The sequence below is a fragment of the Bactrocera tryoni genome, chromosome 4 (genome assembly GCF_016617805.1).
Source record: "Bactrocera tryoni isolate S06 chromosome 4, CSIRO_BtryS06_freeze2, whole genome shotgun sequence".
NCBI lineage: Eukaryota > Metazoa > Arthropoda > Insecta > Diptera > Tephritidae > Bactrocera > Bactrocera tryoni.
In genome coordinates this window covers 77348019-77373041 of record NC_052502.1, presented here as the reverse complement: position 1 = coordinate 77373041, position 25023 = coordinate 77348019, and the positions used below count along the sequence as shown (strand labels likewise).

Here is a 25023-nt window from a genome sequence, read left to right as displayed (position 1 = left end):
GTCTGGAAGTCAACGAGGGCAAGACGAAATATGTATCTCCTGTCATCAAACAAACAGTCCTCGCACCCGCGACTAGGCTCCCATGTCACTGTTGACAGTCATAACTTCGAAGTTGTAGATAATTTCGTCTATCTTGGAACCAACATTAACAGCAACAACAACTTCAGCCTCGAAATCCAATGCGGAATAGCTCTTGCCAACAGCTGCTACTTTGGACTGAGTTAGCAATTGAGAAATAAAGTCCTCTCTCGACGAACGAAAACCAAACTCTATAAGTCACTCATCATTCCCGTCCTGCTATATGGTGCAGAGGCTTGGACGATGACAACATCTGATGATTCGACGTTACGAGTTTTCGAGAATAAGATTCTGCGATAGATTTATGGTCCTTTGCGCGTTGGCCACGGCGAATATCGCATTCGATGGAACGATGAGCTGTATGAGATATACGACGACATTGACATAATTCAGCGAATTAAGAGACAGCGGCTACGCTGGCCAGGTCATGTCGTACGTATGGACGAAAACATTCCAGCTCTGAAAGTTTTCGACTCAATACTCCGCGGGGGAAGCTGAGGAAGAGCAAGACCTCCACTCCGTTGGAAAGACCAGGTGGAGAAGGACCTGGCTTCGCTTGGAATTTCCAATTGACAGCACGTTGCGAAAAGTAAAAACGACTGGCGCGCTGTTGTTAACTCGGCTATAATCGCGTAAGCGGTGTCTACGCCAGTAAAGAAGATGAAAATTTAAAATAAGTTGCAGTCAAAATGATGAAGAATGACATTAGTGCACAGAAATGAGGATGACTTTCCAGGATTAACGCCACCATTTCGCCTGTTTGTAGAACATTTTTTCAGGTTTCATCCACTGAGAATCACTGCAGCAGTGGAGGACCTTATTTTAGTACCGTCGGAGATCGCGTGTAACGCGAAATGTGTTTAACTTTTTTTTTCACTACTTTGTGTAATTCCAATATGTATAAATATACCCTTAAAATTTTAATTTTTTTTATTTTTGTTTTCAAATTCTCAAAAATAACCTTTTCGGAGACTGTTACAGTGGTGTGCCCCTTAAAAAATAATATAAACATGTGTGTACATAGGTATATATACTGAGTACATTACATTTTTTTGCTTTGCTAAGTACTTGGAAATAATCGTGAGTATGTACTTATGTATTCACATATATACATACATATATATGTATGTACATAAGTGTGTAGGTACTACCGACAATGCCGTCATTAATCTGCTACACGTGCGCTACCACAACAGCAATCATATTTTTTCTGAGCTTCAAGTTTGCGTCTTTGTCTCGTTTTCATGCAGTATTCATAATTTAATGCCATTTAACTTTTAGCTTGAACTTTTGACTTTGCAAATGGATTTATCTGTGTAAAATTACATTCATACATATGTAAATACATATGTACTTATGTATGTATACAAATAGACAAATGTATGTTCATATGTACATACACACATGTACAACGGAGCATATTGGCTTGCAAAATACATACCATTCGCGGCTATCATTAATTTCGCTGAACAAACTTACTTTTAATTAATTATTTAGCAAATCTGGAGGTATTATACACTGAGATCAGCCTCCGAGGAATAACCGGAATGTTAATACACCATATGTATGTACATACATATTAATATGTGTGTATGTACATAATTATATACTTGTAGCTTGGTACCAATAAAAAATTTTATAATCCGCCACCCACCACCACCTTCTCTTCCATGCAAAGTACTGGTCGCGTACTGCAAAGCCAGCTCCCGAGGGTAAAATAAATACCCATTAGTACTTTTATTCATATTTACTTATGTATGTAGATCAAAGTAAAGTACATCAGACACATACATACATACATATGTATATAAGTACATATTTACATATGTACATATGTATGTATATATATGTACATACATACATATGTATGTATGTATGTACCTCATGCATGCAATTGCTTTTAATGCAATAATAAATCAAATTCATTGCAACTGATTTTCTCTGGTGTAATAAGCAATGATACATACATACATATGTATACATTGGTACATTCGTATGCATATATAGTATGTACATATGTATATGTGAGCATTGGTTAAATAAAATTGCATATGTATGAACAACGTATTTAAATAAAGGTCGTATATATTAAACATATACACATGTATGTACATATATATATACATATGTCTGTATACCCTTTATGCTTGTATGTATATTTAAAATATTTATTTAAAATCAGCCAAGAATGATAGACAAAGAAAATACAACAAAGACTATCGAAACCGAATAGCCGAAACATGCCAAGACGATGCCGAAGTTGAAATCGCTAGGGGATACATAGGAGACAGCAGTGTGCTACTCACAACGACTGCTAAGTTTGTTGTTGTAGATGCCGTAGTATTAAATTGCTTAAAGCAAAATTGCGAAAAATCTCACAACAAAATTAAAAATACACATACATATACATATGTATGTATATGTATGTACATACTATATACATTCTTATGTACAAGCATAGCGTGCTAATTTTACAGTTACAAATATTTGCTTTTATTGCAAAGCCATTGGATTCCGTAATCTGTGTAAATTACCGTAACATGTAAAATAATTAGGCCTGAATAATAGAAATTTTGGAACGGCAGAAGCCTAAGTAGTCATTAGAAACGATCCAACGAACATTTTTAAGATTCTAATATCCTGTAGTTTTCATTGGTAGTGTTTTTTATGGGACGGGTCCCAAACACGGCACACAACCTTGTGAATGTGCTTTGGCTACCCAGAGAATACTTGGTCAAAGACCGGAAGTCGTGAGCTGCTTGAGCCATATGTAAAAGAATTATTCAGATCAGAGAACTTTCCTCCCTTGCGTGAACATCTACACATGACTCCATCCTCCCACAGTCTTCACACTCGCGACTAGACACCCACGTCACTGTTGAAAGTCATAACTTCGAAGTCGTAGATAATTTCGTGCATCTTGGAATTAGTATCTACACCAACAACAGCGTCTCTTACCAACAGGTGCTACTTCGGACTGAGTAGGCAATTGATAAGTGAAGTCCTTTCTCGAAGAAAAAAAGCAAAACTCTATAAGTCACTCATTATTCCCGTCCTGCTATATGGTGCAGAGGCTTGGACGATGACATCAACTGATGAGTCGACGTTGCCAGTTTTCGAAAGAAAAGTTCTGCGGAAGATTTATGGTTCTTTGCGCGTTGGCCACAGCGAATATCGCATTCGATGGAACGATGAGCTGTATGAGATATTTAAGTATTTTTTTCTCAATAAGGGTACAAATAGACACAACACCAAAAATATACATATGTACATACATACATATGTACATAATTTGAAATATGGATACCAATTAAGGCTTAATATTCAGGCGCCGATATCTACATACATACATACATACATAGGTACTTATGTACATATGTATGTATGTTTGTATATAACCACATCAGTAACTAAGGAAAAACTTATAACATTACCAATTACCGTTATATGTGGCTTTTTAGCTTTGCATGCGGTCAAAAGGCGTGTCTTCAAATCGCTGCCGTGAACATTATTTTCATGTAATTAAAAATCGCGCAACGGCAACTCAGAAGCTCATACATACAACAGCAGTAACTATACTTATGTACATACATATGTACATACATACATACATATGTATGGGTTTAACATATGTATGTATGTATGTATGTTAATACAAGTATAATGAAGATTTTTTTATTTTAATTTTCTAATTTGCCAACGATATTGAGGCCAACTTCGGTGCTACTATGTGCCGTTAGAGGCGATAAGTCGCAGCCCATGGAGCATAGCCTAAACACACACTCCTATATATATGTACATACAAATACATGTGTGCCCACATGGTTATTCTCGAACAAAGAAATAAAAATAAACCAACAACCTTCATTGCAATTTCCGTTGGCTTTTTAGTTGTTGTTGTTATTATCATCCATCATATCATATCATGTCGTCTCATTCGTTAAGCACTCGAAAATTAGATGAAAGGAAATAACAATAAAACACAAGCATACATATGTACATACAAACATATCTAAATACTTTAGCATCGGTATGAAAAGATAAACTCACACATCCACGCACACACAGAAACAAAAAGTTACATACATACAAGAATTTATTTGTGGAATGGCCATCAGCAATCACCGTCGTCATTTTCGTCACTGTATTGCTTTATTGCTGTTTGTGTTGTTGTTTTTGCCCCATTATAGCTACCACTTGGCTGGCTGGTTGGCTCGCTCGCTGACTAACTAACTGACTGGCTCGCCAGCCTCAGCAACAACGGCAAATGCCGAGCAGGGCCTCGCACGCACGAGACTATCTCGAGATAACAAAAACGGCAGCAGCAGCAGCACCGGCATCAGCGTCAGCACACTCAAATATTCACAAGCAAAAACCAAAGCGAAATGAAAAATAAACACACACAAAAAAGAAAGAAATGAGCAAACGAACGAGCGAGCGTACGAAGGAACGAATGCGCGTCGCAATGAATCGGCCACGGCGGGCAACAACCAGCCAAGGCAATGCGCTTCATACGAACCGGCTTTGCAGGGAGGGCGAGTGTAGCCGAGCACATGAACATACGATACGGGTCGCGCAGGGTTATGCGGACAAAATGAGCGTCATTCACTCGAACTTTGCTACGGCGTCGCAGTGCTTAAAACATACAGATATTTGTCGATATGTTTGTAGTATATAATATGTAAGTAAACACAAGTATACTCTGTCCATACATTGTATGCTTATACAAAAGTTTATGTATGAAAATGTGCGCTTAGATATGCGATTTTTAATTTTTTACATACATATGTATGTATGTAAGTTAGCAAGTAGACCCATCGTCGATTATACCAGGCCATGCTCGATACATGCCACCGTTCGCATCAACATTGCCATCATCGGGTTTCAGCTGGGTAGAGTCGAATCGACACTCGGGTATTGGGGTCTCAAGTTGCTAGTCAAGTACAGTCATCACTGATTCGTTTCGTTGATTACGAAACCATTATTGCGAATGGGGGTCAGATGTTTTTTTTTTTTTTCAAAAAATATTGCAGTAGGTACATACATACATATGTACATATGTACATACATACATAATTACACATTCATTACGTGCAATAATACATAATGCAACGATAATTTGGGAACAAATTAAGTAAAGAAAATATCCAACGAAAAAAATTAAAAGAGATATAATGTAGAACTAAACAGTTTAGTTCGTAGGAAGGCACCTATTTATGTACATCTATTAATCCACATAGAATATACATACATACATACATATGTATAAATAAATAACTGCAAGGTGAGTTGGTAGTTATAATGTATTTCCAACTAACTACATATGTATGTAAATATACATACATACATATGTACAAACATGTTTGTAGGCGGAAATGCGATAAAATTTAAGGTTTCTCGGTATTTTATGGAAACTAAGTATGAGTCAGAACTAAGCGAGCAATAATTTAAGCAACAATTAATAAAAAACAACATCAAGAAAAACTTCGACTGACCTGAAGTCAGATAATTAAGTATATACATATATACATATGTATGTACATATGCGTGTATAATCTACATATAAAAAAAGATAAAAGTTTTCCATAGAAGAACTTTATTTTGATCGTTCAGTTTGTATGGCAGCTATACAGGGTTTGTCCTAAAGTAAAAGGACTGATTTTCTTTCGGCGCGACTGTACTTCAGAGCGTGCGCGCACCGACTGGATTCGGTAGAGGGCGTTCCTAGCTAACGTACGAGGGGCTGGTCAGTTGCCTCAGAGCACCTGGAGAGTCAGTACAAACATTTTCGCGCGACGTGTTTCTGTGAGTGATGTAAGCCGAAAATGCAGCGTTCGCTAGAGCAGAGAGGCGACAGAGACGTTTGTTATGATGCGCCTCCTCGCCCAAAAAGGGAAGAATGAGCAAATCCAAAAAGAAAACGACGCCATTGTCTTTTTTGACATCAAAGGCATCATCTGCCACGAATTTGTTCCTCCTGGACAAATCGACAGCGCCAAGTTTTACGTAGAAGTCCTCAAGAGACTCAAACGAAGGGGCTCACGGGATGTGTGCATAATCGATATCACGAAAACTGAGGGACTAGTTCGGGTATATTCGGACAGACGGACAGACAGCTGCTATGTATGTACATAAATATGTATTTTTTAGGACCCCCACGTGTTCTTTTGGATGTTAGAAATTCTTGAATAACTTATGTATGTATATATGTACATAAGTATGTATAGTTTAAAGACCACCACTAAGAAATAGCTGCTCAGATATTACTAAAAATCCACAACCAATTTAACACAGCAGGCACACTTAACGACAAAGAAGTAACTATAGAACGGTTGGTTCTGGGCAAAAATGGACTTGATGTTATCCGTTTGTGAAAGAACTTGATTGAACCATTGTCTACACGTACACCGTTTACTATTGCTCGGATACGATGAGACTTGCACACCGCTTTTCAGAGGACATGACATAATAAAAAAACTTATCAATCAGAAACACTGTAGCCTCGATACGGAAATAATGAAAATCGGTCAAGCATTCCAGCTTTTCAAGTCAAAAAGACACATACTATGTACATATGCATGTACATAGGTAAAAAGTTGCTGTGAAACAACTACTAATGTATGTACATATGTAGCTAAAATGTAATCGCAAAAATACATATGTCATGATTATCTTTCATATTATCACTTTCGTCTAGTTAATTCCAGTTATTGCTAAAAAAGTATGTTACTAAAGACAAAACTCGCCAAAAATTAGTATACATATGTACATATGTATGGATACATACATACATACATACATATGTATGTAGATAGGTTTAAGGTACCTTCCCACAGTAATCAGAATTCCCAACAAACGAAACCACAGCAATAATGGTGTCTGCCCCCCTTTGTACCCGCACACAGTTTCCACGAACCCAAAAGCCACAAAAAGTCCCACAATGCTAAACACATTCCATATGCTGACACGCCTGCCCCCCACCATACCATTTGCGAAAAGCGGCGTTCCCCTTCATTAAGTCGCAAGAGCTTCTTTTCATAGTCGAAAAAAACGAAAGCCCAAACGAAAACAAAACAGAGAAAAATTCAATGACAACACACACAGCACGCTTTTTATGTGACGAATGATGTTCAGCAACGGGGGGGTGCAGCGCTGAGGTGGCGCACACTGCTTTGATAGTACGAATGCGAAAAGTGTGAAAAAGCAAAGATAACAACAAACACCGAAAAACTATCAGAACAACAAAGAAATAAGCAGCAGCAACAACGCTAATCAAGGTAAACGAGAGTTATATGGAGTGTCGCTGGGAGCCGAAGGAGCGCCACATTTACAACGAAGAGAGGGCCAATTTGTGAGCACAGCAGAAGACCGAAACAGAATTAGAGTGCCACAAACTGACAGAGAGTTGATGTAATTGTCACAAAAACAACAATGTGAGACATCAACAGAGCCAAAGGTTGGAGACACCGTCGCATGGGCGCAGAGAGCAGTTTTGGCGAAACGAAATTTGTAGTCAGTCTGTGTGGAATCGCAAGTATTCTTTTTTTCAGCTGTGCCACTGTTTGGCGCGCAGGAAACCCAAATAACAAAGCAAAACACTGTTGAAAAAGAAATTAAAGAAGACTTTAAGCGGCGAAAACCTGAATTAACAGCAAAAAAGCAACACATTCAACGCTAGAGAGAACGACAGCAACAGGAAAGTGTCGCCCGATTGAGAGGAAGCTGAAAGGAAGCAGCAAAAGGCTGGTTAACTAACAGGAAGTGTGGAGGTGGCACGCCAAAAGCATGGCACACCAAACGAGGGGAATAACGAGCAAACATACACACACACACATATGTGTACATATGTGTGTGTACATAATTACATTATATACCGACTAATGGCAAATACGAGACGACTGTCTGCCTATAAAAATCTCACGAGACTGCCGCACAGCCTCGGCTGCCAATACCGGTACCGGTGGTGTGCTTGGCTTGCGACCAGCTGGCGGTATTCCTACATACACACACATACATATGTAGCTGTCAATGTTGGTGCAGTGACGTTGCTTGGCAAGGTGCACGAGCTCGTGCAAGTGGGTGGGTGGCTGGCTGGCTGCTTCGCTCGGCAGATGGTCAGTTTGAGTACTAACCGAGAATTGCTTCGGCCGCGCACGAGAGTAATATGTATATATTTATGTATATGCATGTACGTGTGTATGATGTGGAAAGGTTGCAAGCACAGCAGCTGCTTGCCAGACTGACTAAGGGAGATTGGGTGCCGGGGGACGTCGGTAACAAACTAATGCATTCTTAGGACCCATTGAAAAAATTACTCAAACATTCATACATATGTACATAAATATGTGGACGTATTTACGCGTAATTAAACAAGAAACAGGTTCACTTAATTCGATTTGCAAGTGCTGTGTAAATATGTACTTAGGTATAATAATATGTCAAAAACAAATAAACTGTCAAAACAAGAAGCTCAGAAGTGAGTATGCTGGAAGACAACAAGTACTGTTTCCCTTGTAAAAACTGAGCAGATGGCTGAGAAAGTATACAAATTAATTATTTAATCTAATAAATCAAGGTTCGTCTTCTTTAGCACTGCGCTCCGAACCCTGGAATGGCGATTCCAAAATTGTAAAATTTCACCAAAAAACATTAGCGTCTACTGCATAACACAAAATATTTCCACAACAGCCGGTTCTATGCTATCGTTTGGATCTCTGTTCTGGGTTATCGCGAGTGTTTGGTCACGTGTAATGTGATGAACCAAGACTGTCCAGGCGTCCAGAAAAACAGACTTGGTCCTAGCACACACATCCATATGTACATAAATATGTAGTTAAAAGATATGTAATCAGATGATGATTTGCAAGTTTTATTTAAATGGTCTGATATCAATTTTCAGATGCTTCTGAATGTACATACATTTTACATACATACATACATATGTATATAATTTCGAAGTTGTAGATAATTTCGTTTATCTTGGAACCAGCTTTAACAGCAACAACAACGTCAGCCTCGAAATCCAACGCAGAATAACTCTTGCCAACGGGTGCTATTTTGGACTGAGAGGAAGGTTCTGCGAAAAATGTATGGTCGTTTGTGCGTTGGCCACGGCGAATATCGCATTCGATGGAAGGATGAGCTGTATGAGATATACGACGACATTGACAAAGTTCAGCGAATTAAGAGACAGCGGCTACGCTCCAGCTTTGAAAGTTTTCGACGCAATACCCGCGGGGGGAAGCAGAGGAAGAGGCAGACCACCACTCCGTTGGAAAGACGAGGTCGAAAAGGATCTGAATTCGCTTGGTATCTCCAATTGTCACAACGCAGCGAAAAGAAGAAACGAAGAACTTCTACACATGACTCCATTGGTGAAATACAATAAGTATTCTGACCGAAAAGAGGTTAGGTTTTTTTGCTATTATGGTCTGGCCAATTATGTTTGCGTGTTACATAAAAAAGTAATCAAAATACATACATATGTATATACAATCCATATAAACACTCCTTAATATTTACACTTGCTGCGATATAAAGGTAAAGATAAATATGTAAGTATGTAAATCGCCCCAACCTGTTCAACTGATTCTCATATTTTCGCACACACTTTTGGAAATTTTATTTTATCTATTTTCGTGTTTTTTTCAGTAGCAGCGCTATATAGAGAAAGTGGGTTGGGTTGGCACCTTGAGATTCGTTTATAAATGCATGTATGTATATACATACATACGTACACAAATACTTATATGCTTGTCCATATACATCAAACTCATATACATACATATGTATGTATGTACATACATACTTGCTTACATACAAATATTGCTGTATTGCGTGAGCTATTTATGTAACGCACACCGGGTATAAAGGTAGTATATGTATGTATATACATATTTATGTACATATGTATATGTTTCATCTGTCTGTCTATATGTATGTACGTCTGTCTGTATTTTTATTGATAACAGTTTCTTCACTGCAGTTGTGGGCTAATTGGGCTCGGCCGCAGCAAATTTATTTTGCTTCAAAGCTTAAATTAAACTATAGAATTGGAATTTTGCACGCCTCACGAAATGCTACGTGATGATCATTTGTGCTGATATATGTATGTATGTAGTACATATAGTAAGTACGCATGTACATACTATGTACATACATACCATGTACTTATACTTATGTAAGTATATATGTATATGTAAATATGTATGTATATACATAAATATTACTTATATATAGTAAGTTATACTTACATACATATGTATGTATATAAATATGAGCATCGATATAATTTCAGTATTAAAATACATACATACATACATTTGTATGTAAGTATGCACATTAGGGTACTTCAAAACATTTTTATGCTCTTAACAGACATCGCGAGTGAAGTATTTAATACTTTTCGGATGGTCTCGTGGGTTACTGATTTATGGCAATTATTTTTAAGGTACAAATTTGATAATTCGCGCCTACTGAGATTTGGTGGTATGCCTCCTGAGTGTTTTAATTCCATCGTATTTTCGTTTTCCATGCATTCCTTAAATAAGACACAGTCAAAAGCATTTAACATGAATAAATATTTAGACATACATACATACATACATACATTGTATGTAAATATATGCATAACTTTACCTAACCTGGAAATATTTTAACATATTCTTTTGCTATTTATAGATTTGTAAAAAGTACCGAAGAGTACAGTTACTTAAGTAGTAACGCAGTGGGGCCAAATGTAACGGGATTTTTTCGTTTTTATTGTTTACTTGGCAAGTCAGAAAATGTTAGTAAATAACTTTAAATATGAGAAGCTGCTGCACTACTAGTTTCATGATCACAACTGTATTCTATTATTATTAAAAGTAATGTATTTAAAAAATCCATAAGTACATAACTGTACCTAACCTGAAAATATTTTTACCTGTTCTTTTGTTATTTATAGATAAAGAGGAATAACGAATACCACAACTAATGTCCATTCCAAGGCTATTGAAAACGAATTTTGAGTTTCGAAGGTCAAAGCGGACAGTACGAAGGGAAATGAATAGAAAATATGTAGTTTTCAGGTACTTAGTTACGTACATATCCTGGGTACATCGCATTCAAAATAATCATGGTTCTATATAATGCAACAAGAATATCCCGGTCCCGGTTATAACTAAGAACAGAACACCTACATACATACATATGTAGTATATTACTACTAATAGACTTATATAAGAATCACTTTAGGGTTCTACAATTCTAAGCCACATTTTATCTACTTATACTCAAGATGAAATCTGACCCGGATTGGTCCATTTAAAATTCGCCCTCATTACGTACTACCTTCATTCGGCTAATGGTGCGTTCTCTGAAGAGGATTTTTCAGTTTCGAGAAACAGAAAAACATCATAGGGTACCATAGGAGTGCAATTTAAATACATATGTATGTATATCAGTCCAGGTTAAATTTGAACTTGTGTGTATTCGCATCTTCCATCTTAAAGATTTTCTCTCCGTATTTCTGGCTTTCCATTACCCATGCAATAGGGACTTTGGAGATCTTATATGATTCGTACAGATTTTCCTTGAAATACGCCGGAGCCACTCCAGTGTTTCGTTTTTTGCCTATTGCGTTCATATTCATTTCTTTGTTAATACCGGGACCGATGGGCCACAAATATTAAAATAGAGCATTTTTTTGGGCGTTCTGCTGAATTTTACAACCTTTGGACATAGTCCATTATTAGTCTATACGTATGTAGATACATATGTACATGTAAGTACATATGTATGTAAGTATCTTGCAAACATATTCCAGACTTGGAGAGGTTTGATTTTGATTGTATCAGTAGAAAAGTAAATCAAGGATATTCAGCAGAAAGGACATGCTCAAAGATTTTATTTCAGGAGAATGACAAAAAAATTACCGCAAGTAACAGAAAATCTTCTCAATTCAATGAGAGAAAATGGAAAGCATACAAAGTACTTAAAATATGTTTTCATCTATTCTTGTTCTCTTGTACACTTACCTTTGACGCCAGGAATATGAAGTATTTAGACTTTTCTGCTCATATCTTCTGTTGTTGTAAGAATTTCGTTTTTTGTTTTTCCATCAATTTGAAGAGTACACACACATACATACATACATACATTGTATAAGTATAGTATAAATTCGAAGATCTATAATCAAGAACTCTTATCTGTTAATATTTAGTATTTCAAGAACAAATTTAAAGCTTGGTTCTAACACAGTTCACTGTACTAATTCACACACCGACTATCACTAGATTTAAGAGAGGTCCGCGTAACCCACTGCTATTACGCAGCTAATCAATATGTCCAGCAATGTGCGAAAGCTGGAAAAAACTGACACAAAAAACATCCATAAAGTGAATTACACAAACAAGTAAAAGAGTTAAAGGTAAGGAATTTAAATAAAATTAAAATCCAATCACCCACAACCCCACAATGCAGCCCTTTACCTTTGCGCTTGTCGGTCGACATCGGCTTTTTTTATGAATAACTGCGTACAATACAACAAAAATTTTGCGGCCAGTCCAAGTACATAACGGCAGCAACAAACAAGCACAAAGCCGGTGGCGTTGACGTCGACCGTAGCAGCGCAAATAAATAGAAGATGGAGAAATAACAATAAAAAAAATTATGTGGAAGTAGACAAAAGCCACAAGCAACAACCACCACGACCAAAACCAAACGCCCCACACGTGCATACAAACGTATCGGTGGCGCTGCACACACATGCATACAAACCGAGCATTCAATAAAACAATAAGCAAAAAAGTGAAATATTCCACCAATTTGCTTTTGCCTTTTTGTTGTTATTGTTTCTGCAATCGAGCACTCATATTTTTTGTTGTTATTTTAATATTTTTTGGCGTCTGAAGCGTGCGAGCGAGCAAGCGAGTGAACGAATGAGTGCACGTGTATATGTGACTGTGTCTTCGACAATACGAATACTTGTAGTCGCTGCTGCTGCTGCCCGCAATTCGCCATCTACTCTCGTTCGTTAGCTGCGCTTCGTCGCTATCAGCAACACACACCCAAACACACAATTGTGGTGCCTCCGCAGCGAGCAAACGAGCGCGCAAAAGCCATAAGAGACAGCTAACGAATTTCAACCGAGCCGCTGAAACGGGGCCTGCCAAATTGTTCGCATGGCCTTTTCTTTGCCTGCCATATTTGTGTTCGCCCGTTCGCCTGCCTTCGCTGCGGTCTCTGCCACTGTCATCGTCATCACTGCCTTCATTGTTGTTGCTATTGCTTTCGTTGCCGTTGTCTGGCCTGGCCTGCCTGGTTAGCATATTGTACGACTGTGACGACGACGCGTCGCTGTCGACGACGCAGCTACGGCGACTGCGAGCAGTGACAGTGATGGTGGTGGTGTATTTTATGCACAAAAGTGTGCCTGTGTGCGTTTTGTGTATATTGGGGGCTTCAACTTCAGTTCGTAGAAATAATTTTCGTTACGACGATCACACTCGTTTATGTATTGCGAAGACGTGAAGACGTAGCGAAGGCCGCGACGCTTGAATTTTCGCGCACAATACAAGCACTTGAAGAAAGCATACATGCATATGCACACACCTAATTGCGATTAGAAATTCATTTAAAACGTTGCTTATAAAAATTTATTTACGAAATTTTTAAGCAAACATCAATGTGTAGTGCAAACAGAAATAATTAACGAAAGTAGGGAAAATGAAAAAATTAAACGAAGAAAATATGGAAAGAGTGCAAAGCAAATAAACGTGTGAGTGAATGTGGTGTGAAACTGTGGGGAAGGCCCCTATACAAGACGAAATTATCTGATATTTTTGCGGAAGAAAAATTGTTTAAGTGAGGTTCGATAGGTGAACTAATGCCTAAAAACATTTTGCATTCACAAATAAGAAATATTAAAAAGTGAATTTACAATATTTAAATGTTACAACTGCGGGCCGATACTGCTGTTTAAGCGGATGGGCATCGAGCCCCGCTATCGTTTCACTCTGTGTCCGTTGCCGTCTGTGCCATGTTGACGCGACAATACAGTAGCGTATGTGCGTCTTGTGCCGATTAAGCTAAAAAAAAGAAAGCCTACACAACACAAATTAATAGCAACAAAACAACAGAACCACAGTACAAAAGCAAAAGGAGAAAGCTTTGCTCACGCGAGAGGAATACGAAAAAAGTAACTGTGTGCACACATTTACAAATTAATAATTAACTTGTGAATTCCCCTATTCAAACGAATCACTCTTTAAACAATATGTAATAACAATAGTGACGTTATTAATTTATACACAAAGAAAAAAATAAGTAGAGGTCATAGAGTAAAAAATGTAAAACAATAGAAAGCGAAAATTAATGCAGCACTACAAGAATTGTAAAAATAATTAATATGTTAATTCTAAATCCTACTACCTTTAACCTTCTGCTTTATGGCTGTATATTTTAAATTTCCAAAAAGTGATTTCATGCGTTTATTGTGATTGGCGCGAAAGAATCATTTGATATTCAAAAACGCACAAAGTGAAAAGAGTCATAAATTAGAAAACATAATCACAAATTGAAACGAAACAAAATAAGCAAATACCCTATTTGTTTAGCGTCAATTTACGCAAAATATTTTTCCAGTTTTATTAAAATTAAATCTGCCAGCTGAGATAGACTCTGTCGCAATGTCTGCCGATATACAGATAGTCAGCGTGATTGGAGCCAACGGTCAGCCGCTGCCCATTCAAGGCAACAGTATCGGTTCGAATTGGAGTGCACCTGTGAAGCAGGAGCGCGCCGATGAAGCTGAAATTCAAGAGTTGGCTGCTAAAATGGTGGAAACACAAAAGGCAGCATTGGCTAAACAGCAGCAACAGGCTGCGCAACTGGCTACGCGACAACAACAACAATTGGGCGGCATGCAACCGGGCGTTCTTAACAATACCAACCAACCAAATATTATGAATTATTTAACACGTCAAAAGAACCTGCCGAACGGTACCAATGCCAATGCCAGCAATGGCAGTGGACGCAATGGTTCACAACAAAATGGTAACGCTAACAATGGTGATGTTAGCAGTGAGAAGAAAGCACCATGTGATGAAGAGTCACAGAAGGGTCATTTTGGTTGGACTACATTTGGCAAAACATACATTCCCTATATTTATCGACAGCAGGAGAAGTACTGTTCGGTACGCATGATTGAAATGAAATTATTGGGCAAATATCTAAATTGCTTGCATCCGGATATTTACTCGAGTTGCACATGTGTGCGCAGCTATTACATTACAGAGGCGGAGGCGAGACTACTAATTGAAATCAATATAAAACACTGTGATGGTGAATTTGGACGAGACATATTCACTCAAAAGGATTTGGTGGTGCGGCTTTCAGATGCAACCAAGTTTTATCAGTTCCTAGACATATGCTATCGCAAACTCATGTCTGGTAGCAAGTCACCTTCGGAGAAGTGCGGTTTTATACGCATAAATAAGGAGTCGGTAGTACCGTATACGGTGCGCAACAACGAGCAAGTGGTGCCGCTTTTCTATTTCGAAGGCGAAACAGAGAATCTCAAACAGAAAGCCGACTATCTGTCTGGATGGGATCTGGCATATTTAAAGTTTTGTTGCAAAGTTCAGGGCATACGCAATGAATTGTTCTCCAGTGAAAATGTTGCAGTCATATCACTCACAGACATAAAAAGCTATTTTCCCAATGGCACCGAGTTTGAGGACTATTGGCCCAGCAAAGTTGTTGACTCAAATCTGCTGATTGGCAATCGGTCAAATGCTAATAATTCTGTTAATTGGACCCGCCAACCATCGCAGCCACCTCCGAAAGTGATGTCTCAATCCAGTTTGTTACAAAAACAAACTGCTGCTGCAGCGGTTGCGGCACAGCAACAGATGCTGAAACGTGGCGCCAATGCTTATGCATCACAATCGCCAGCAGCGGCGGCGGCGGCTGCTGCAGCCGCGGCCATTCAACAACAACAGCAACAACAATCCAACCAACGGTTGCATCAGACAAACGCCACATTAGCGTCTGTGCAGGTGCGCAACATAAAATTCATCTATATGACCTTTAAAAAACTAATTCAACCAAATCTTCGTATTTTTCTTTCATGTAACGTTCTTCGAAATGGTCTTCTAAAATGGGTTGTATCTCTGATGCGATTTTTCTAAAATTTTTTGCAAATAGGCTTTAACAAACAGTTGGATGCAGCAACAACCGTTAATACATGCGCAAATGTTGGCATCACAGGTGAGAAATGAGAGAAGTCTATCTTTTGACAGACAGACGTGTTGTTAAGCGTAATAGGATAAAGAGGGGTAGACAACTTTTTCTGATTTGATATAATTTTTTAAGTAAATTTACCGCTATTATAGAAATAAAATATTTTTAATTACAAAACATTAATTTTTGGGTTCTTTATTCATTGCTCACCAGCTACAAAGTGAGTTCGGACGCACTGTTGAGCACAAAGCAAAGTCAGTGTAAAAAGTACAACAAACCCGCTTTAATCTAATGTCTGCTTACTAGTTCGAACGCCTGACTGCTTGCCTATATTTGGCCTACATTTGGTTTCTTGCTATTTCGGGTTTCTCTTTGTTGGCATATTTCTTCTGATACTGCCACAATTTATGGAAAATGTTACTTACCACCCGTAATTTCTTATTAGCGTCTTAATCTATGTATACGTATGTATGTATGTATGTATAGAGAACCTTGTATTTATGTGCCAAATACTGACTAAAGTTGTTTACGTGGCTCTGACAGCGCCCATTCTCTTTTGAACATATTCCGTGCATATAAACGTGTTATACCATATGTATGGATGTATTATGTACAATATGCTTCTTGGAAACTATTGTTATACTTTAAATATTATTAATATTGCAACTACACAGTTATGCTTGCGTTTTTACATTTTCCTTTAACCGTTTTGTTCTCGGCATGCTATAAACAAAGTGGCTGAGTCTAAATAGAGATTACAGGTGGCGTCTATTCCAAATTGTTTAACTGTTCTTAGCAGGAATTTAGTACATAACAAGTTTTAGACCATTTATGTATAACTGTTTAATTTCTTAAATAAAGTACTCTTTTAAGAACTCGAATAAATTTAAAAATTTAGGAATCTATGCATTTATACCCGATGTAACAGTTGAAACTTCTATAATACCTTTATCTTATATGTATGTATATGCGGTAAGCAAGTCACACCCTTAAAAATACATTTTGTATACTTTCAGGCGCAACAGTCCCACCCAAATTCACGTGCTGCTCAGTATCAACGCAGCCCTATGGAGAATATCCTGCTGGGAAACCGGCCAGCCTATGCTGCCTACAACAATCAAGCGATTTCTATGCAACCCGTGAATAGTCACAATCAAGCGAATGCACCGCCACCTTTGGTGCGTTCAGGCGCAGGTCAAAGCGCCAACCATATGTGAGTATGAATAGATGTTTTTATAGAACTACAAATGTTACATTTATAACTCTTAAACTTTTTACTCAATTCAAAAGTTTTTTTTTTTTTAACTTGTTTGCAAAATTATTAAAAGTCTATACAAGAGTTTTGACTGAAAGTTTATCTGTTCTAAAAGAAACTGTTTACAAAAATGTGTTTTTCAAATTTAGTTGTAATTCGTTTTTCGATTACTTTATATTTAAATTCTAAACAAGAAGAAAACTGAATTTTATTTCTGTTGGTGCATACGCGCTTCATCTTGTCAGTTATGTTTTTTATGAAAAGTATGCACCATACAGTAAAATTGTATATGTATGTTTTTGCTTTTTTCTACGTAAACAAATTTCCTTTTGAAGATTGTTTTAAATTTGGATACATATTTGAAATTGTTTTATTACAAAAAATCGGTGGTTGTGCACGCATTTAATTTAGTACTTTTCACCAAACAAAATTCGTTTTCCCCCTTCCTCTTATCGATATTGGGTTTCTTATTGTTGTTATAGATTTTTGAAAAAAATTTAAGAAATTATGCCATGCCATGAAACTTTATACAAATATATATTTTCCAAGTTATAAGGTTAACTAAGCATTCAAATATGCTTTGATTTATTTTTACATCACATACCTTTTTGATGCCATACTATGCAGTTTGTGCTTTAATTTCCATCAAAAGAATCACATATGTATCTATGTGTGTGTTATTCGAGCACCGTATTGTTTAACCATTTAGTTGAAACTCATTTTAAAATAAATTATCACTCGCAATAATAACTTAGGTAGAAGTAGTTAAAATGTGATGTATGTTTCTAATTCATATATATTCACTAATGGCGCCATAAACTCTGCCACTAAACAATTCGTCACTTTTGTTGTATAATAATTACTTTCAATTGCTTTAGTATCACGATTACATGCATACGCAATCACTTGAGAATTTTCTACATTTAAAGGCTTCTTTTTGAATAAAACTCGTTCAGTTAATAATTTTCGCAAGTAATGTTATTTTGTACATTGTTGCAATTGTCAACTGTCAAAGTGATTGAGCAAGTTGGAGTGAAGGACAAAAGAAGTAGTGCCCATGCTTGCGTGTACAGTGCTGCATTATGCGGAAATAAAAGAATTATGGCTGTTATTTTTAAACAAAAGTTTTCTTTAATTTTGCACCTTAAAGCAATATAATTTTTCAAATTAATTGTGGTTTATTGCGGTATAAATTGGAGTAGCGTGCAAAAATGCTTAAATGAATATTTCAAATTGCCTTCTAAACATTGAAATATATTTTATTCTCGTTTGCTGTAACACTTAATAGTATGTTTAAACTTTCGCTTTATGTATTTAAAAGCGTTTGCGCTTCTATTGAATTCTCAACACAAATCCTTTGCATGAATTTATTTTTTTCCTATGCATTTCTACATATGCTCACAGATTTTCCATTTACAACTTTTTTCAATCTTTTGTTAATATTGAATGTCTTAATTGAATAGCTGGCATCGAATAATAATTATTTGTATCTTAGTCACATTGATTTGTAGCATTTGTTGAAGAACAAATAATTAAAATTTATTTTTATGTTTGATGAAATAACTTTCACTGTATATCATGTAATCTAAAAAAGTAATTTTAAAAAGGAACTACAACATTTGAAAAACATAAATTTTAACAACAATTGATTAATTTTACAAGTACCTGTACAATTAAATAGTCAAACATAAATGTAAACAATCAACCCAGTCTATATCCCTCCCAACTTCACTTGTTCATTCGAATATTTGGCTCTCTTGCTCTCACCTTTAGCTCTTTGTATTGAATCTAACAACATACCAATAATGTTCAGATATTTTTTACCCTAGATACATTATATATAATGCGTGTACAAGAACAACGAAAGTAGCGTCAATTCAAAAAGTCAATGTGGTTTAATTAAAAGAGAAAATAAATACTCTGCTGCAATCATTTGCTGTTGATAATACATTAAATTGCTTACAAATAATAATTTCCGAAAATACATAAAGTATATACAACTGCGATAAACATAATAAATGCAGCTAAATTAAAATAATTAAGAACATCTTAAAATTGAATACCGCGTTATTATGGAAATTACTTTAATTAATCGAATTGCAATTAAATTTGGAAATGTACAATTTTGTAAATAAAAACCATTAAATAAATGAATAAAAAACTATGCGCAACGCACAACGTACGTGAAACTGACAAAAATATTCTATATATAATGTTTCTAGGTCAAATGTCGAGCAAACTATGCTGCAACAACAAACACAACAGCAACAACGACATTCTTCCTCTTCCGCCTCCCCGCATGCGTCTGCCACTCATATCCAAAGCCCCTCACACCCTCTTTCGCAGTTGCACTCTACCTCCGCTGCTGCGTCCAGTGCTGCCAATTTGTACAATTTTAATTTGCCCTCCACTGCTGCTGATTTAGCCTTTTGGAATCAGTTGACTCCATCACAACGTCTGTTGCTTACACAGCAAATCAAAAGTAATGGCACAGTGGCGGGTACTGCAGCTGCCTCAAGCGCTGAGCGTTCGAATAACAGCGGTATTAATATTAGTAAACCCCCTGCGTTTCCGATCTTTCCCTCGCTACCATTGGATACTGATCTTAAAACTATGCTGGATTACAATCCACACAAGCATAGTAGCAAGAGCAGTACGTCCTCGAGTAGTTCGGCCAATGGACAGTTTATGAAACCAACGGTACCGCCTTTGATACCGGTGAGCAGCTCAGCGGATGTTTTAAACAAACGCAGTGCCACGGGTACAAATACCAGCTCTTTGCGTCATGCAAGTGCGTCGTCTACGTCCGCTTGTGCGACAGTACCGTTAAATTCAACAGCATCATTAGAGGATTTTGAAAAAAAATTCAAAATGACGGACGAAATGAAAGCTGTGGTACAGAAGGTACTTTCTAACCCCGACTTGTCCACGTTCATACAGACGAATTCGTCACAGAATTTTGTTCCTTTTATGTCGCCACCCATATCGCCGGCGCCGTCGCTGTCCATTGTGCCCAATCCAAACGTAACCATTACGCCTCATATACCCTCCCAATATGCACATTCACCGCACGCATCCTCTGCTGGCAGTGGTTGTGGACGTCAGAAAAGCGTCATTTGTTCGACGAGTGCAGCGCTGACCGTGCCCCCCTCACCTTCCACGTCAAATTCCACTTCCACACCTTCACCATCGCCAACGCGATTGCACGGCTCGTCCGGCGGTTCAGGCAGTGGTGCAAGTAAGAGTGGCGGCCATTACTCCTCCCAACACTATAATAGCCATCAACACCACCACTCCTCCCACCATCACCACAGTCAAAATCATCACCAGAATACGCCACCAATGGAAGTAATTGATTTATCTTCCCCCCGAAGGTCCGTTCAAGCTGCCTCCGCTTATCTACAACAGCAGCAAGAAGTGCATCAAGCAGCAGTTGCCGCAGTACAACAGCAACATCGCTTAGCTGCCGCTGCTCAACACCATGCGCAACAAAATGGTCGCGCGACAGGTGGCTCTTCGGCGAATGCGAACTCGGCGAGCATGCATTTGCAACGCCATGCTGCGATGGCCGCAGCTGCCGCCGCTAATAATGCGCAAAGACTGTCAATCATACCCGAAATGCAGCAGTACGAGCGCGCAGCCAGCAACATGGGAAATCAACCATATAAAGTACAGAAGGTTTACGTGGACAATCGGCTGGTACCTTGCATCAATATGAAGGCGTACAATGACTCCGATCAGCTGATGACGCTAACTGATTTTCAGAAGAATTTCTTCCCGCACGAATCCTTGGAGAACTGTAAGGTGCTGTTCGAGACATTAGGTGTAGAGCTGTACAAGGGCAATCGGTGAGTATATCGAAATGGCATATACACTTGCGGTCAATAAAAATTCACCATATACATACATATGTGGACAATCTTCAGTTATAAAACTGTAAACTAGAAAAAAAATCTACATCTAGTAGGTAGGTACTCAGAAATTATTTTTGAAGTGAAAACTTCTTATGGCGCGTTGGGCACTTTTGTGGGTGAGCATTTTCAGCCGTTCTCTAGACAGATGAGATTTTACACAGATATACTCCGCGTGTATTCTTATAATATATGTATGTATACTATACGTGCTCTTTGCATGGGCATTCGGTCGTGCTTTCGCGACAGACGAGATTACATACCTATTGCAATTGACATTTTTAAGTGAGTTATAGTCTTGTGTCGCCTGCAATTCGAATATACTTGTATGCATACATATGTACAAACGCATAATTTTGAATTTGCACAGAAATAAAGGTGTTTATGAGTGTATGCATTTGTTTAAAATCTGATACAAATGAGTTATACCGTGCGGAGGAAAGGAAAACATCGAGTGATAGGTTGGTGATTGTGGAAATATATAAGAGAAAAAACGGGTAGCAAGTACTCAATCCGAAAAAAGTTATTGTCAACTTTATAAGTAATCAATCCGAAAAAAGTTATTGTCAATTTTATACAAACAGGAATCAAAAGCAAAAAAATGCGAGCATCCTTCATATTTTCGCTACTTATACTTGTAGTTGTACTGATTAAAGGAAACGTAGGAAAACCAGAAAGAATATACATATGTATATGCTACGATTATAAGTAGCTTTAAAAAAATCTACATTTTTATTTTTTTTTGATTATAGATTTGTCTTGAAAATGGATCCGGATGATTCAAATGATGCTCAAAAAATAAAAAGAAAAAACTCGATAGATGAATCCACTTATGAGGATGAAGTAGAAAAAAGAAAACAAAAAAGAAAAGAATATGATAATCGATACAGAGAGAAACACCCACATAAGTCAGACTTGGCGAAACAAGCGAACAAAGATTATTGTAAACGATACAGAGATAAACGAAGAACGTTAAATTTATTATCAACTGACCAAACGTTATGAAATTGGGTTGGGCCGTATGCCAATAGATGAAGAAAATAGCAGCTAGAAGCAAAAAAAAAAATAGAATAGTGATGTTTTGGAGGGTAAAAAGGAATCAGGTCGTAGTTGAAAATCAACTGGGAGAGCAACTTTTTAAACAAATTGCTCATGTGACCTTATTTCAATTATATTTGGTGGTGCGTTTTTATTGACCGCCAGTGTAGATACATATATTTATTTATACAATTCATGGTTATATAATAAATTTCGCTTATTTTTATTAATTAGGCGACAACTTCAAGTACTAATGGAAAATGACCGCTCACATAATGAAAATATACCGTTGGTTCAAGTTCGTGATGTCATGAAATATATGAAGCAGTTATTGTTTATGACTCGAAACCAAGATCAGCCGCATTCTAAGCGGACACGCATAAGCTAGGAAATGGGTTGGGGAGCACAACATATACAACAACAACAACAGCAACAACATCAGCAGCAACAAGCTCAACAACAGCTTCAGCAACAATTGAAACATAAATCACCAACGTCGTCATCGTCATCGGCGGCTGCTGCACATCTTCAACAACAGCATCAACAGCAAAACGCAGCCGCGGTCGCTGCAGCTATGCATGCACCCCTTAGCACACATGCAGCTCCGTTGGCGCCACCACCACCTCATCCTCACACGCACCCGCATTCGCTTGATATGTTGTACTCCCAAAACCGCCAACAACAGCAACAACTCCATCACTATCACCAACACGCACAACAACAACAGCAACAACCGCTTTACCAACAGAGCAGCGTAGGCAGTAACAGCAGCACTGCTAGCCATGATCACGGCTTTGGTTCTAAAGACGCTGGCAACAATTCATCAACAACAAAAAACAATGGCAACGCTTCCAGTGGTGGCAGTAGTAGTAGCTCGTCACGACATTCTTCGGCAACTTCCAATACTGCTGCGCAACAATTGGCTGCTGCAGCCGCAGCAGAAAGTGCAGCCGCTTATAACTTCCTGTGTGGTTCTGCTGCAGCAGCCGCTGCCGCCGCCGCCACAATGCTAAGTCCACCATTAAGCGCCAACTCTACATTAGCCGCCGTCAATCCCTTCGCCAACCCATTTGATTGGCTAGGCGCAAGCACTGCCACGGTGGACAAACAAATACGCCCTACTCCAGCTGAAAAGCAGGCGCGTCCGGTTGATGCCAGCCGCTATAATAGAGCTTCTCAACAACAGCAAACGCAGCAGCAACAAAACAACAGTGCGTCAGCTGCAACGCCAACATCAACTTCGGCAGTAGCAGCGGCTGCAGCAGCTGCAAATGATTTTATGTCTCTCTTTAGCGCCGCAGCTGCTGCTGCTGCGGCTGGTGAACACGCCAGTTCACATCGTAGTTCTTCGAATGCGTCTGCTGCGTCGGTGGCAAGCTCGACATCATCTACAGCGGCGGCGAATGCGAGCAGTAACGCGCATAAACTTACCGCAGCTGCGGCGGCATCGTCAGCTGCATTGGCTGCAGCCCATGCGTCGTCTTTATTCTCTCCCCCTACGGTTGCAGCGGCCAATGCATATCATTTACAGCCGCCAAGTGCGGCAGTTGCTGCAGCCGCAGCGGCCGCCGGCACACATGGTCTGCCCTCGCCGACAATATATCCGCCAACACCACCACCGTCAACACCCTGGATACATCCATGGTACGCGGGGGGCGAGACGTTTTGAAATTGACGCGGACATGCGATCTAAATAGAATCCTAAACACTGAACATAAACGGCGGAACACCCTGTGTTGAAGGTGGTGAGCGTAAGTGTGCGTTGGTGTTGTTTCAAAATTAACCAACGAATTAATTTGTTGCCTACTTTTCAAAGTTGTTCTACAAATTGTTTTATGTTGTGTTTTGTACATTGACACGTTATCGAATATATTCGCTTCATATTGAAAGTGATCATAATTTAGACTAATTTTTGTATACCAATAGTTTCGATATTTAACTTAAATAATTAGTTGATACCCTAATACCCTGTATAGTAAAATTGAAAACTATACATACATTAAGTTATTTTAAAAATTAAAAGTGAAGTATGAGCATAAACTTTAAAAATTATATAAATGTACATCTCCCCGTAGACCATGCAAAAATTTTTGTTGTGTAAAAAAAGAACTGAATGCAAATTTAGTAATAAAAAATAAATACGTGAACTGCAATGGGTACTAACTGAAACTGGAATGTTTATGATTATTTGAAAAATAATTACAAAAAAAAAAGAAAATAAATTAAATAATCAGAATTGAACCTAGAACCTAGAAGGTACACTATAGTTTCGTAAGATTGACTGTATAAATAGCGCATAGCACCAAAATTAATCATCTAAGCTAGAACATAAACGTGGAAACTACTGAAAGCGATTACTAACGGCAACTAGTAATAACTATTTAATTAAATAAGATATTTTCTAGTTGTTAAGACCAAACTATGTCAGAAATCAAATTTCGTTTCATACATAAAGAAAAGAGCAAAATTAATATTAGCTATGTAGATGTAGATATGTATTTGTCTATTAAAACAATT

General features: G+C 38.0%; 2 protein-coding genes across 2 annotated transcripts; both read left to right on the top strand.

The window, feature by feature from the left end:
• Window positions 1-13558: 13558 nt before the first annotated feature.
• Window positions 13559-22917, top strand: LOC120774259. The gene is made up of 5 exons (XM_040103725.1): window positions 13559-16118; window positions 16267-16329; window positions 17319-17515; window positions 19780-21405; window positions 22741-22917. Exons 1-5 carry the CDS (start codon window positions 14748-14750, stop codon window positions 22892-22894), a joined length of 3411 nt encoding a protein of 1136 aa, XP_039959659.1. The 5' UTR covers window positions 13559-14747; the 3' UTR covers window positions 22895-22917.
• On the top strand, window positions 22875-24425 carry LOC120774261 (hybrid signal transduction histidine kinase L-like). The gene has a single exon (XM_040103730.1). It carries the CDS (start codon window positions 22898-22900, stop codon window positions 24173-24175), a length of 1278 nt encoding a protein of 425 aa, XP_039959664.1. The 5' UTR covers window positions 22875-22897; the 3' UTR covers window positions 24176-24425.
• Window positions 24426-25023: the final 598 nt, after the last annotated feature.